Source organism: Scardinius erythrophthalmus (assembly GCF_964197995.2).
Source record: "Scardinius erythrophthalmus genome assembly, chromosome: 14".
NCBI classification, from domain to species: Eukaryota; Metazoa; Chordata; class Actinopteri; order Cypriniformes; family Leuciscidae; genus Scardinius; species Scardinius erythrophthalmus.
Genome location: NC_138234.1, coordinates 7,876,541 through 7,891,422, shown reverse-complemented (window position 1 = coordinate 7,891,422; position 14,882 = coordinate 7,876,541). Strand labels below are relative to the sequence as shown.

At 38.4% G+C, this 14,882-nt stretch overlaps 1 protein-coding gene across 3 annotated transcripts in view; it reads right to left on the bottom strand.

Annotated features, from left to right (window-relative positions):
- LOC308702638 (uncharacterized protein) overlaps window positions 1–14,666 on the bottom strand; it is a 39,976-nt gene extending 25,310 nt beyond the window's left edge. For all 3 annotated transcript variants that reach the window (XM_081385640.1, XM_081385641.1, XM_081385642.1), the window contains exons 1-2: window positions 14,590–14,666; window positions 6,203–6,529 (exon numbers count right to left, since the gene is read on the bottom strand). In XM_081385640.1, the coding sequence (XP_081241766.1) occupies window positions 6,203–6,529; window positions 14,590–14,647 (385 nt within the window). In that variant the 5' untranslated portion in view covers window positions 14,648–14,666. The remainder of the gene's footprint in view (window positions 1–6,202; window positions 6,530–14,589) is intronic.
- Between the last annotated feature and the right edge of the window lie 216 nt (window positions 14,667–14,882).

Below are 14,882 nucleotides of genomic sequence, written 5' to 3'. Positions count from 1 at the left end.
GACAGAACGTCTTATCATAAAGCGTTCATGTCTCGAGACTCTGGCACCTTGGTCCGGCACGACCATGTACGAACAGGGTGCTGCTATGGGCAGAGTGGTCAGACGGATGGTGGTCACTACGAATGCATCACTATCAGGCTGGGGAGCCCTCTGCGATGGCAGACCAGCGTTCGGTACGTGGGCGGGGGACCAGAAGCACTGGCATATAAACTGCTTGGAGATGGAAGCGGTTCGTTTGGCTCTGCAGAGCTTCCTTCCGTTCGTGAAGGACCGTCATGTTCTCATCAGAACGGAACATGGCTGTGGTGGCGTACAACAATCACCAGGGAGGGTTGCGCTCGCGGCCCCTGCACAGCTTAGCGAGGCAGCTGCTCTTGTGGACGGATCGGATACTTTTTTTGATCCGAGCAGTACACGTACCGGGCAGTTTGAATTGTGGCGCGGACATGCTGTCCAGGAACGGCATTGTAGACGGGTAGTGGAGGCTACACTCGCAAACTATAAATATGATCTAGAATCTCTTTGGAAAAGCAGAGATCGACCTCTTTGCTTCAGAGGAGAACACCCACTGCCCGCTGTACTTCTCGCTGACAACAGGTTGTCCACTCGTTACCTGTATTAATGGCACCTGTTTGAACTCGTTATCAGTATAAAAGACACCTGTCCACAACCTCAGACAGTCACACTCCAAACTCCACTATGGCCAAGACCAAAGAGCTGTCAAAGGACACCAGAAACAAAATTGTAGACCTGCACCAGGGTGGGAAGACTGAATCTGCAATAGGTAAGCAGCTTGGTGTGAAGAAATCAACTGTGGGAGCAATTAATAGAAAATGGAAGACATACAAGACCACTGATAATCTCCCTTGATCTGGGGCTCCACGCAAAATCTCACCCCGTGGGGTCAAAATGATCACAAGAACGGTGAGCAAAAATCCCAGAACCACACGGGGGGACCTAGTGAATGACCTGCAGAGAGCTGGGACCAAAGTAACAAAGGCTACCATCAGTAAAACACTACGCCGCCAGGGACTCAAATCCTGCAGTGCCAGACGTGTCCCCCTGCTTAAGCCAGTACATGTCCAGACCCGTCTGAAGTTTGCTAGAGAGCATTTGGATGATCCAGAAGAGGATTGGGAGAATGTCATATGGTCAGATGAAACCAAAATAGAACTTTTTGGTAAAAACTCAACTCGTCGTGTTTGGAGGAGAAAGAATGCTGAGTTGCATCCAAAGAACACCATACGTACTGTGAAGCATGGGGGTGTAAACATCATGCTTTGGGGCTGTTTTTCTGCAAAGGGACCAGGACAACTGATCCGTGTAAAGGAAAGAATGAATGGGGCCATGTATCGTGAGATTTTGAGTGAAAACCTCTTTCCATCAGCAAGGGCATTGAAGATTGAAGACGTGGCTGGGTCTTTCAGCATGACAATGATCCCAAACACACCGCCCGGGCAATGAAAGAGTGGCTTCGTAAGAAGCATTTCATGGTCCTAGAGTGGCCTAGCCAGTCTCCAGATCTCAACCCCATAGAAAATCTTTGGAGGTAGTTGAAAGGCTGTGTTGCCCAGCGACAGCCCCAAAACATCACTGCTCTAGAGGAGATCTGCATGGAGGAATGGGCCAAAATACCAGCAACAGTGTGTGAAAACCTTGTGAAGACTTACAGAAAACATTTGACCTCTATCATTGCCAACAAAGGGTATATAACAAAGTATTGAGATGAACTTTTGTTATTGACCAAATACTTATTTTCCACCATAATTTGCAAATAAATTCTTTAAAAATCAGACAATGAGATTTTTTTTCTCATTTTGTCTCTCATAGTTGAGATATACCTATGATGAAAATTACAGGCCTCTCTCATCTTTTTAAGTGGGAAAACTTGCACAATTGGTGGCTGACTAAATACTTTTTTGCCCCACTGTACATGTGTGGGAGATCAATGCGGAGTATCACAGCGAGTGCTGCAGACGATAGCAGAAGCTAGAGCCCCTTCGACAAGGTGCTTATATGCTCTGAAATGGAAGGTATTTGCTAACTGCTGTATTGGCAGATGGGGAGACCCCAAGGGGTTGTGATATTTCCATTATTCTGACCTTCCTGCAGGAACATCTGGACGCTCCCCGTCTACAGCGAAAGTCTACGTAGCCGCTATTGTTGCTTTTCGCGACACGCTAGATGGCCATTCGGTGGGGAAGCACCCCCTGATAACGAGCTTTCCCCTGGGGGCGAGGCGGCTAAATCCTCCCCGCCTTCGCCAGATGTCAGTTTGGGACATATCGTTAGTGCTCAGTGCACTCTTCGACCCACCCTTCGAGCCAGCCGAATCTAGCGACCTTAAAGTGCTCTCGGTTAAGACGGCACTACTGCTCGCGATAGCCTGCGGGAAACGAGTGGGAGACTTGCATGCCCTGTCGGTGAGCAGTGAATGTATGCAGTTCGGACCGGATGATTGCATGGTCAGACTCATACCCAGACGTGGCTACACACCAAAGATGCTCTCAATACCGTTCAAAGCCCAGGTGATTACAATTCAAGCGTTTTGTCCCACTGAACTAGACAACAATTCAGTATGACAGAAGCGTGCTTTGTGCCCTGTGCCCTGTGCACGCGCTACATGCTTATGTGAACAGGACTAGCTAGTTTCGAGCTTCAGAGCAGCTTTTCGTCTGCTATGAAATTGTCCGATAGGGGTACGCGCCCACTCCACTAGGAGTTTGGCGTCATTATGGGCTTGGGCAAAAAGGCATATCTATTCAGGACATTTGTGTCGCAGCGGGCTGGTCATCTCACAACACGTTTGCGAGATTTTATAACCTGGACATTCCCTCGTTTGCACCACATGTTCTGTCAGTGCAGGAGGAGAGAGCTGAGTGACTAAGTTGCCTGAGGACACGCCCCGGTTGGCGCATGTTTCTACCATTGTTTCAACCAGGTCGTATAGACAGCGACAAGTTACTGCAGTATTAGCTGTGGTTGATATATCCACATTAACTGTTATGTGGCCCCTTTATTATGCCTGCGTTCATAAACCGGCAATGTTCTCAAAGCACCAACATGTTTGCTGCATTTTTCCCCCATATCACACCAGTTCAGTGTTGCTTAACTGGGTTAGGGGAGATACTGATGACGTTGAAGCCGAGTTGGCTCTGTGCCAGAATACATTGGGTGTTTCAACCAGGTCCGGTACCCTGCCTAGAGCTAGCGCGCTATCAGTCTGAGTGCTTATAGTGCTTGTGCTCTACAGGGGCTCGATCGAGCTGGGCCAACTTCCACATGGCAGGGGTTTTATATGTTCCCCATACGTAATGTCGAGGGACCGACTGTCACGAGATGCACACACAAAAGGTAAGATCCAAGTGCAGCTTTAATGGGGTAATCCGTAATCATAAACAGCCAGGCAAAAGGTCAAAATCCATACAGGCTTCAGCATTTTGAGGAAAATGGATTTCCCCATACGTTATGTCTCGTTCCCTCCTCTCAGGGAACTACGGTTACGTGAATAACCAGAGATGGTTTAAACATGATAAAAGGTTATCAGGGTGGTCGCTGAAAAGGAAAAATGAGAGAACAACCGGCTGGATGTACATTATCCCACTTAGCTACTTGCCACGCAAGTAAATAATTAGACAAAATTTTGATCGAAGTCTAAATATTTTATTAGCTCTCGAAACGCAAAGCTTCCGCGGAGAGTATAGCTGTTAGCGCAGCAAGTTCAAACTAAACGTACATTTAAGAGATAAGGCAGTCATACCACTTATTACACAGCATTTCACCACATAAATAATTATGGAGATAAGAGATATTGATTTCAGATTAAAATTCAGAATGTTTTAAAATCGTACCCGTTTGAATCTCACAATCCAACAGTGTACAAAAACAATAGTCACAAAATGGCAGCAGCTGCGTTTGCATGAAACAAGAGAGAGCGAGTTCACAATACAGGGTGGCATAATTAAATAACTGTACACAAAATATGGATTTGACTGAGTTTAAATATTTTATTAGCTCACCAAATGCAAAACTTCTATGAAGAAAAACAGTTCCGAAAGCGTATAGGGCTGCTGACTTCAGTGACCCGGATGAGCCTGTGTTTCTGTTTTCAGAGGTTGTCATCTGGGAACAATTTACTGCTGGATGGCGCGATTGACCAATCAGAATCAAGTATTCCAAAACCGCGTAATAACTAATGTTAACAAATTGTAACAAATTGTAAAGTGTTACAGATACATTTTCAGCAATGCCTGACATAAAAAAACTAGAACAATCTAAACAAAGAAAATACAGTAGTGACTACCTAGCGCTAGTCTTTACGTGCACAAGCAGTAGGGTGACCACCGTCAAACAAACCAAATGTGGGACGATTATAAGTTTGTGTGGGACAATGTGGGACATGTTACCAACACTAAAACATAACCTGAAACTGTTATATAATGTCTATCTAATAAAAACATTTGTAATCTGCCTTTCAGATGATAAAAATTCTTTGTTCTTTAGTCCCTTTCAGAAAACACAATTACATCACAACGTAACATAACATGTCTTTATTTTACAGGTCATTTAAATTCAACATCACTGAGCCCAAAGGCATCATGCAGATAACTATTTTTGAAACAGTTCTGACCAAGTCCAACTAAAATCCAACAAAATAAACAATGAACAAATAAAATCTAAAACAACATGAAATTAGATAATTAACAGTCATGTAACGGGTACAGAAAGTTTCCTGTTAAATGTATATATTGTTTATTAGAATTCACACAAAATTGTTTGTTTACATACACCTGATATGACTGCCTAATTGAAGTGTGAGTGCCTTTCCCTTTAATTGTGGTGATGACATCATGAGTCAATATAATTTCCTGTTCTTTCCCCTCCTCTTCCTCTTTGCACTGGTGATGCACTGAAAGGAGAGGTTATTTTGGGCTCCTGATAATCTTTTTTTAATCTTAATTTTAATTGTTGCTTTTATGCCTATATTTTCACTCTAATTTATGTATATAATATTATTTTACCTATCTGCGTGGTTATTTTTGTCAACTTCATAATCTCCGGAGTGTTTGGTTTCAGTGTTCCTGATGGTCAGAGATCCACTCCAACAGTCCAGCTGCAGTCTGTCTTTGAATCCCTCATCAGTATTAGATGTAAAGGATTTTCCAATCTTTCTTTTGATTTCAGCTATAGGAGAGTTTAGATGTCCAAACCTCCACTGAATCACATCATATCTCTGTGGTTCAGGAACACCAGTGTTTAGAGTGACTGAATCTCCCACCATCACTGACACTGTCTTCACTGGACTAGCTGGCACAACTGGAGAAGAAACATTATTAATAAGACCTGCACTGCAATTATTCAGATTTTCACTGATCCAAAACCAACATGTCAAATCTGTAAAGAGATTTTCTGGATAAGGCAGCAACATCTAGAAGAGAATGTGTTCATAAAATCAAGCAAGTTAAACACACCATAACTCCTGAGTTCAGTGAATCCACATTTACATTTGTTCATTTACTTGTTCTTTTACCCAACGTGAAGTGATGAGGAAAACAAAGTGATTCATTATAAGGAGGCTGCGCATCTCAGACAGCGTGTAAATCATAAAAATAATTTCTCTTTCACTTCTCCTGGTCTGTGTTCTTAATAGCCACTGTCGGGCCTTGCCCCTGATCATGTCTTGATCAGGCCTCGTCGGGGCCAATGGCCAGGGTTTTTTGGCCCGCTGAATACCTTGATCCAAAGCGGGCCAACTCAGGCTTGAGGAGTGGTTATGAACTCAGGCAGAGTTTACCTGAGTCTGGAGACGGCAGTGCCACGGATGACTTCATATACCAGCTAACATCAGCATTAAAGACTTTTAAAATCAAAAGAAAAAAAAGTGTTTGAAATAACTTATGTTTGTAATCTGATGTGGATTCTGATCACCGTATAAAGCAGAGATATTTATATGTGATGCAAAAGACTATGAGTGCTAACCATTACCATAGTAAACACGACCGCTGACGAAATAAAGACAAATCATAGGCAATCACAATCCTGTATTCATATTACCTGTCAGTATGTCTGACAAAACAGTTGAAAGTGATTCTGTTCTGTTCAATGACACAGATAAAGAGAAAAACCTCTGAATGTCACTGATATAATAAACACGATGATATGATTTAAACATTATAACCTGCTTTCAAACATAATGACTCACCATGAACAGAAACACTGAAGATCTTTCCACTGTCGCTGCCCTTGAGGATCACTAGTGTATATTCTCCAGTGTCTGTGTTTCTGATGTTCATGATGGTCAGAGATCCAGTCTGAGGATCCAGCTTCAGTCTGCCTCTGAATCTCTCAGTAACTTCATTACACTGAACATTTGTACAGATAATACTGAGATCTCCTTTGATGTGAGCGATGAGAATGTTATTAAAATACCATCTAATCTTCTCTTGTTGGTTTGTTTGAACACTAGTGTTTAGAGTGACTGAATCTTCCTCCATCACTGACACTTCTTCTGTATCAACACGAGACACACCTGAAGAAGAAATGAACAGAAAATGATGTAATGTCTATGACAGACATACAAAATGATAAAAGAGGAAGTGCTATAAAAATGTTTCTCTACAGATCAAACAAGCAGCGTAAAAACACAAATAACACACACGCACAATGCCACCAAAACAGTAACTATATATACAGGATAAATAACTCATCAAACGTTCTAAGCGGTAACATAGTACATGCTACTTTGAGCTAGATACTTACAGCTATAAAATATTTTTTGCAAGCATTACACAGTGAAATTTATAATGTTAGAAAATATTCTATTTTAAAAAAAATGCTGTTCTTTTGAACTTTCTATTCATCAAAGAATTTTGAAAAAAAATGTACACAACTGTTTTCAACATTGATAATAATAATGAATGTTTCTTGAGCATCAAATCATCATATCAGAATGATTTCTGAAGGATCATGTGACACTGAAGACTGGAGTAATGATGCTGAAAATTCAGCTTTGATCACAGGAATAAATTACACTTTGAAACATATTAAAATAGAAAACAGTAATTTTAAATTGTCATAATATTTCACAATATTACTGTTTTTTATTTTTTTATTTTTTATCAAATAAATGCAGCATTGGTGAGCAGAAGATACTTCTTTTAAAAACATAAAAAAATCTTACTGACCCCAAGCTTTTGAACGGTAGTGTATATTACCAAAATTTTACTACATGACCATAAAGTATAAAACAAGGTGCTTTCTGACATTTTACAATTATTACAGAGTGGATAAATCGTGGGATAAATTTAATAAGGTTTTGACCTTAACTGAACATGTATACATTTCTCAAGCACTCTGCACTCATCCCACGTGTTTTCATGAATATTAAAACCAATTTCTTCTAGCAGTAATGTGTACAATTTCGGCACACTACCACTCATGGGATGTACATTAACAATTCTCTCTGAGGTGGGATTCAAATTCAAAACATCAAAGTCTGGAATGTGCTTTCCAACGAAGTCTTTAACTGACAAATAACGTAAAAAAAATGTGCAGAAACAAGAGCATAGTTTTGTTTTAGCTGTTTAAAAGAGCTACACTGTAAAAAAAATAATCCGTAAAAATACGGTACCATAATGTACCATTATGTACCATAATAATTTGAAGGAATTTTCCGTATTTGTCTTTTACAGGACTTTTACCCATATTTTTAATTACGCGTTGCATTGTGGGAACTAGAACCTGATCGGCGCGAAAAGTTGAGACGCAAGCGCCATTACACCTATGCATTACACACACAGATGACGCGGCCAAAGTTGCTTTTTAAAGTCGGATTTCGGATGTGTGGAAGCCATTCTGACACTTCTGTGGTAAAAACCAAAAATTATATTTTGATAAATGTCAAATAAGCTGTTTATGTAACGTTATTTAGTTGCCACCCGGCTTGTTAGGCAATGTCGGAGCCGTCGCGTTTATCGTTTTATGCATATCGTCACACATTGAAAGATTTAGTTCATACTCGTGGAAGTTCCCCTGATTGTATGTGTTATAGTGTCCTCGTTGTAATTGGTTTATTGGCTTTTATTTTGTCGGTGATGCAGTTTATTTCGTGCCGAGCGCACACGTTAACCAACTGGTATAAAGTGCAGTTACTCGTGTTTTTGGAGCAGTTTAATGGCTTCATACAAAAGCTACCAGATGAATCGTCAAGAAAAGTAAAGGCCATTTAAGACTTGCTTGATTTAAAAGGCATGAAGATACAGCGTGAAGAGACTGTGTGTGAAGATGCAGTACAGGTGGATCAAGGATAACACCACATTTTCTGCCAAATGAGGTTCGTTAATGTTATGTTTACATTAGACTTTTTGTCTTGTCTTTGTTTTAGACAACACACAGACATTATACACACATACTACACATATTATTTGACTTTGAACCCCAAATAATGATCTTGAAAAATTAATTTACATTTAACTTGCTGTTATACTTCTGCCTGTAACGTTAGTCATTCTTTACCAGCTCCCTCCTCATTAAAGGGATAGTTCACCCAAAAATTAAAATTCTGTCAGTAATTACTCACCCTCATGTTGTTCCAACCCCGTAAGACATTCGTTCATCTTCGGAACACAAATTAAGATATTTTTGATTAAATCTGAGAGTTGTCTCACTCCTCCATAGGCTTCTAAGGGACTGAAACTTGCTGGCCCAGAAAATGTATTAAAGAGATCGTTAATATAGTCCAAGTGACTCCAGTGGCTCGATCTTAAGTTTATAAAGCGACGAGAATACTTTTTGTGCGCAAAAACAAACAAAAATAACGACATTATTCCACTTTTCATTTCCTTCTCTCTTTTTGCGCACAAAAAGTATTCTCGTCGCTGTATACCTTTCTGAACCTTGAAATTGGTAGTTGCGTAAGATGTCAATGGAGGGACAGAAATTTCTCAGATTTCCTCAAAAAGATCTTAATTTTTGTTCTGAAGACGAATGGAAGTCTTGTGGGGTATGGAACAACATGAGCGTGAGTAATTAATGACAATTCAAATTTTTGGGTGAACTAACCCTTTAAAGGGTCATTTCACCCGTGGAGACATGAATGTGTATTGAAAGTGGGTCATTTATGTAGAAGAAATGTGAAATTAGACTTTCTAGACTGAGAAAAGCCAGAAAATGTATGTTTGGCTTATGTGGATGAAAGACAACAACTCCCAGAATGCACTTGCTTCGCTGCCCTACAAGGCCACTCCCAAGCCACGCCTACCGGTAAGACAGCGCAGTTGAAAACAAAAACATCAAGGCAAGGCTAGGCTACGAGTGAGTCTCCGTGACGAGTTTGCCCAAAATGTCCGGGATTCGGCTTTTGCGTTCTACAGTCGCCATTCATCATGTTTACTGTGGCGAGCAGGACGAGGCTGAGGGGCGCGGGAGAACGGCGCGAGTACTGACGACCGACACCTGTGAGGCACTGTTCTCGTATCTCGCACGGAGGAGCAGGTATTTTCTTAGCAATGGTAAAACACACATCAACCGATCACGCCACCGGCCTCGCGTCTTTCAACCGATCACGCCACCGGCCTCGCGTCTTTCAACCGATCACGCCACCGGCCTCGCGTCTTTCAACCGATCACGCCACCGGCCTCGCGTCTTTCAACCGATCACGCCACCGGCCTCGCGTCTTTCAACCGATCACGCCACCGGCCTCGCGTCTTTCTCCCGCGGCGCTAGCCTCGTCCTGCTCCCTGTATTACTGTGATTACTGATGAGCGCGCCTGTGAGATGCACCGGTCTCATGGGCTATCTCTCACGGAGGTGCGGGTATTTTCTTAGCAATGTTAAAACGCAAATCAACCGATCACTTGTTTAGCATTCATGTAAACATTACATTCAGATTCACCAATCGGGGTGAATTCAGTTAGATTGAAACGAAAGATGAGCATGTAAACAATGGATGGCGACCGCAGAAAGCAAAAGCTGAATCCCGGACATTTTTGTCCATCTCGATGGCCGGACATGTCCGGGAAATAGAGTATGGTAACCCCTACTACTCAGCTTTCTTTGTCCATGTTTTCTGCAGGTTTCTGCCGTTGAAATCAAACGCACTCGCACTGATCTGTGATAGGTCTGTTAGCGCATTAGGTCCAACCCCCTATGGGTGGGTTTGAAAGGGTGGATCTAGTGCTTGTAGTCTTAACAGAAATCCCCCCCTCTTACACTTCCTCCTACAATGACGCAAAATGACGATTTTTGCGTCATTGTAGGAGGAAGTGTAAAGAGGTAAATACAGATTTCTCTCGTCTCGGGGGAAAATGAAAAAATGTTGCATGACCATTCAATAGTATGACTGGGTTTCTAACAATGCAAAGCTTAATGCAAATGGGTGAAGTGTCCCTTTAAAGAATATGGTGTTCTCTTACAGAAAAATGGCATCAACACTAACATTTCACTCTACTATTGACTGTCTAAAGCTATTTTTAATGATAAAAGCAGCAGACCTGTATTCGTGTTCCATTTGTTTTTGTTTGTTTCTTTCTGTATTGTATTGTATTTGTATTGTATTGCATTTGAAAATGTTTTGAATCTTGACTTTCACAGTTTATGAATTTTTTTTCAAATAATTGTGTGAGCTATTTGACTAAACCCTAATGTTGTCTTTACTTAAACAATCAAGTGTACTTGACTAAACATTACTTTAAATTTAGCATTTTGGCCCTGTCACTCAAAAATATAAGTTCAAGTAACTTATTTACCTTCAAAATACATAAACTTAAGATTTCAAGTGATGTGAGCTCAAAATCATGATTAATCCTTACAAAAGGTCATTTTCACAAATGTTGTTTTCTTGACTGTGAAATGATAATACATTCATACATGCTTTCTTCAAGTGCAATGTGTCATTCTTATTTTACCAGAAAACAAATGGCTTTCATTATATTACAATTATTGATCGTAATGGAAATAAACTGATTTTTATAAAAAAAAAAAAAAAAAAAGATACTTTAAACTTGATAAATACACTTTAATACCCATATACAAGTGTTTTTGTAATACTGGGGGTTGCACAGTTTTCAGTAGCCTTTTTAATACAAGCTCATACATTTTGTAAACAGGCACATGAACATATATACCAAGATGCATGAAAGAGTTCCTCACAGCCACCTCCCAAGTCTCATTAAAAAATATACAAAATAACAGAAATACAGCGAGGACACATTATGTTTAACGTTAAATCAAATTCATTTCAAATCGGTTTAATTAAAATGGCTCTCTCTGGTCTTCCTTTGATGCGATTGGCCACGCAAGCAGTTCTGCCTGGCAACAAGAGAACTAATGCACTGATTGGTGGATTACAAAATTGGTGATTTTCGCATCGTCTGACTGTTGCTGAAACCAGTGCAAATTTCAAGACGTCACGGCCACGGGAGTTTTTCTTTGTGTACCATTCTCGGTAAGTACAATTATTAAGATATAAAGTTATTTTGTGTGACTTTTTAAAACTGAAATATGTTTATTTAAATCCTTGCACGGTTCTATAATAAAATAGAACGCAGCCATAACGTTAATTACAATATTTCCTGGTCAAACTTTTCCAACATAACGTTAGCCACTAATTAACGTTATTTTATTTATGGTTTTGTGATGATATAAAAACTGCGATATCAAACGATTCTTTATTTTATTAGTAATAGTAATTAGTAAAATATAAACTTAATCATTGTGTAATCGTGTAATTTTCGGCAACAGAACATGGCAGCTAACTTACGTTAGTGATTTTATTTTTTTTCTGGTCAGACTTTGACAACCTCGACATTAATTAACGATATTTTCTTCATGATTTTGTGATGGTATGATTATTGAAATGTCAACAGCTTATTTCTTATTTTACCTGTGAGATACATATTTGATGGATCTTTTTTTCTGTGCAAGAAAGAACATGGCAGCTACTGCTTAGACCATGTGGGTTATTTTTCCAGGGCAAACTTTGTCAGTTTCACCAGTAATTGACAATATTTCATGATACATTTCTGATTGATTGAGAAATCGACTTATTTGATATTTTGACTTGTAAAACGTAGTATTTCGTAAAGTATCTATCATAAGTTATAAGAACATTGTTACTATAGCTACGAGTGATGTTTCGTAGATGGTAAAATTAACGTCATGCTTGTCACCAATAATTAGCTACAAAGTGATTTAGTCATATCATCTGATCTAGGCCACCTTCCAGGATGATTGCCTTTTTTTATTTTTATCAGAGACCTTTATTTGCTGGTTTAGGTGTATTTTGAGTTACACTGTAAGATTACCATTTTAATTATAATGTAATTTTCTTTGTTTGATTTGTAAAAATTAATATTTTCAACTGTTGTTTTGTTACGGGTGATATGAGACAAGAACATGTGGAAATGTAAGTGTTGCATTTTTAACTCTGCAAAAAGAGGGGAACTTCTCAAACATTATCATTTAAAACATGGTGGTCATACAAAAACTGTACCTTTTCCATGCCTACACAATGACTGTCTTAGTACATTCAACTCCATAAGTAGTTTAAAAGTTCATCTGTCAAAAATTCATGCAAAAACACACTTGGGACATGATCGGGAAATAGCACTGTCACTTACATTTACTTGTCAGCATTGTGAATTTTCTGAGCCCTGCACTGAAGCAGATTTTATTAAATTTATACAGGTTTGGAATTAACTTGAGGGTGACTAAATGATGACAGAATTTTCATTTTGGGGGAACAATCCCTTTAAAAGCATTTCATTTTGTCAGCATTTAATCGTATATTCTCATAAAAGTGCTTCAAATATATTGATTAGTTGTTAGTTGTTCTGGCATTAATGGAATTTCTTCAAGTCATGTTTAGTAAGTGCATCTGTTCTTAATCTGTTTACATTGAAATAACCACCTACAGAGTTGTACAATTGATGTAGTTCACTACTTAATGTTGGACATTGTTGCCACCTTTAGAGTTATGTACAGGGTGTGACTCATTTCCATTTGACATTTTGGTCAATAAAGACTCAAAGGATCAATATGTTGTTCATTGTTTTATGTAAGTGCAGTGTGCACAAAACTTACAGTCAAAAATAATAACTTTAAAATTTAGAATTAAATTCTAATTTCAGTTAAATTTTCATGTTGAGTTTACTTAAATATACAATTACACTTGAAATTAACACTAAGTTAAGTGAACTTTATTGTTTAAGTACATTAAATAATCGTCAAGTTTGGTGAACTAAACAATTTAAGTCAAGTCTACATAAGCACCAAGTTAAGTAAACTTAAATATGCATGTTTTGGGAGACCCCATTACTCAATTAAATTGAGGGAACGAGTTTACTCAAATCAATTGAGTTCAATCAACTTATTAGGGTTGTGCAAGTACCTTCTCATGTTTTCTTTTTTTAATTCTGTCTCTTGTTTGTTTAATGTCTAAAAACTTATTCCACAATACAAGCACTTTTTAATGGTGCTTTGTACATGGTTTCATTTATGTCACACATATATATATATCTTTTTCCCACTGAATGTATTTAAGAATGTATACATGGAAATTTGTACAAAAATAAACCATTTTCAATTTGTATATGTCGTTCTTGAATTATTTGCCACCAAAATATATATAATATATTTTATCTATATATATATATCTATATATAAATATAGAAATTTCTGTATAAGGATTATCTGTTAATAGTACAGAAAATGTACTGTTAATATACAGAATTTTCCGTTTTAGAGGTGAAGGAACTGTCCGTAATTTTCTGCCAGTACATTATCCGTTTTTTTACGGAATTATTTTTTACAGTGTATGTAAACCTGGAGGAAAAGCATGATTACTACAAATTGGAGTATCCACATATATATATCAGGAATTTTCAAATAAGCTATACCTTAATTTGTGCACACTTCAATTAAGTTAGAAATAAATGTTTCCGTTGATATAAAGAAGTCTTATTAAAAGAAGCTTTTTCAATTGCTAACCATTCTGGCTTGTCACCCCGAACCCAACTTTCTCCAACATGCTAAAGTATTTAAATTAGCTGCCCAATAATCATATTTAAAATCGGGAAGCCCAAATCCTCCTAATCCTTAAGTTTAGATGTTTCTTGTTAATCCTAGATGTCTTGATGGCTCAAATCAAGCTGGTTATAATATATTGTAGCTGTTTAAAATGATTAAGGGGGATAAACAAAGGAATACAGTGAAATACAAACCAAAATCTTATTTAAAAAAAAAAAAAAATTATAGTGTTTATCCTGCCTACTAGTGTTAAGACAAAGACACTCAAAGTTTGGTTAATTTGATTTGCATTGACATAACAACTTGACAAATTTACTACAAAAAAAAATATTAAATATATTAAAAAGAAAATATTACATATTATTTTGGTTCATTAATATTTAGGCTACCTGGTTCTTGGACTGACAGGTCTTTGTCTGGATCTGGGTCTGGGTCTTGAATAAATCTCTGGTTTGAGCAGGGAACTCTATAAACTCATTATTTTTATTTATTTATTATATTATTATTTTTTAATCGTTGACCTAAAGAGAAATAAATAAATAAATAAATAAATAAATGTCTTACCATGCAAGAGGAATGCCAAAACTGTGAACAAATAAACGAAAAACTTTTTTGTCTCCATGTTTCCTCTCAATCGTGCTTTGATTCTTAGAATGAATGGAACAGCACTGCTTCAGTACAGTGGTATTTATGTCTCTGGTGTGTCGTACAGTGTGCATGTACATCATGTGGGCGTGGCCACTTCTCAAGTACAGGAATGTCTGAAAAACACTTGGAGGGCTTGGATTTCACCTGCATGTGAAAAAGAGGTTGCAGTGAGCAGGGTTGCTATGGAATTATTCTTGTGTATATATTCT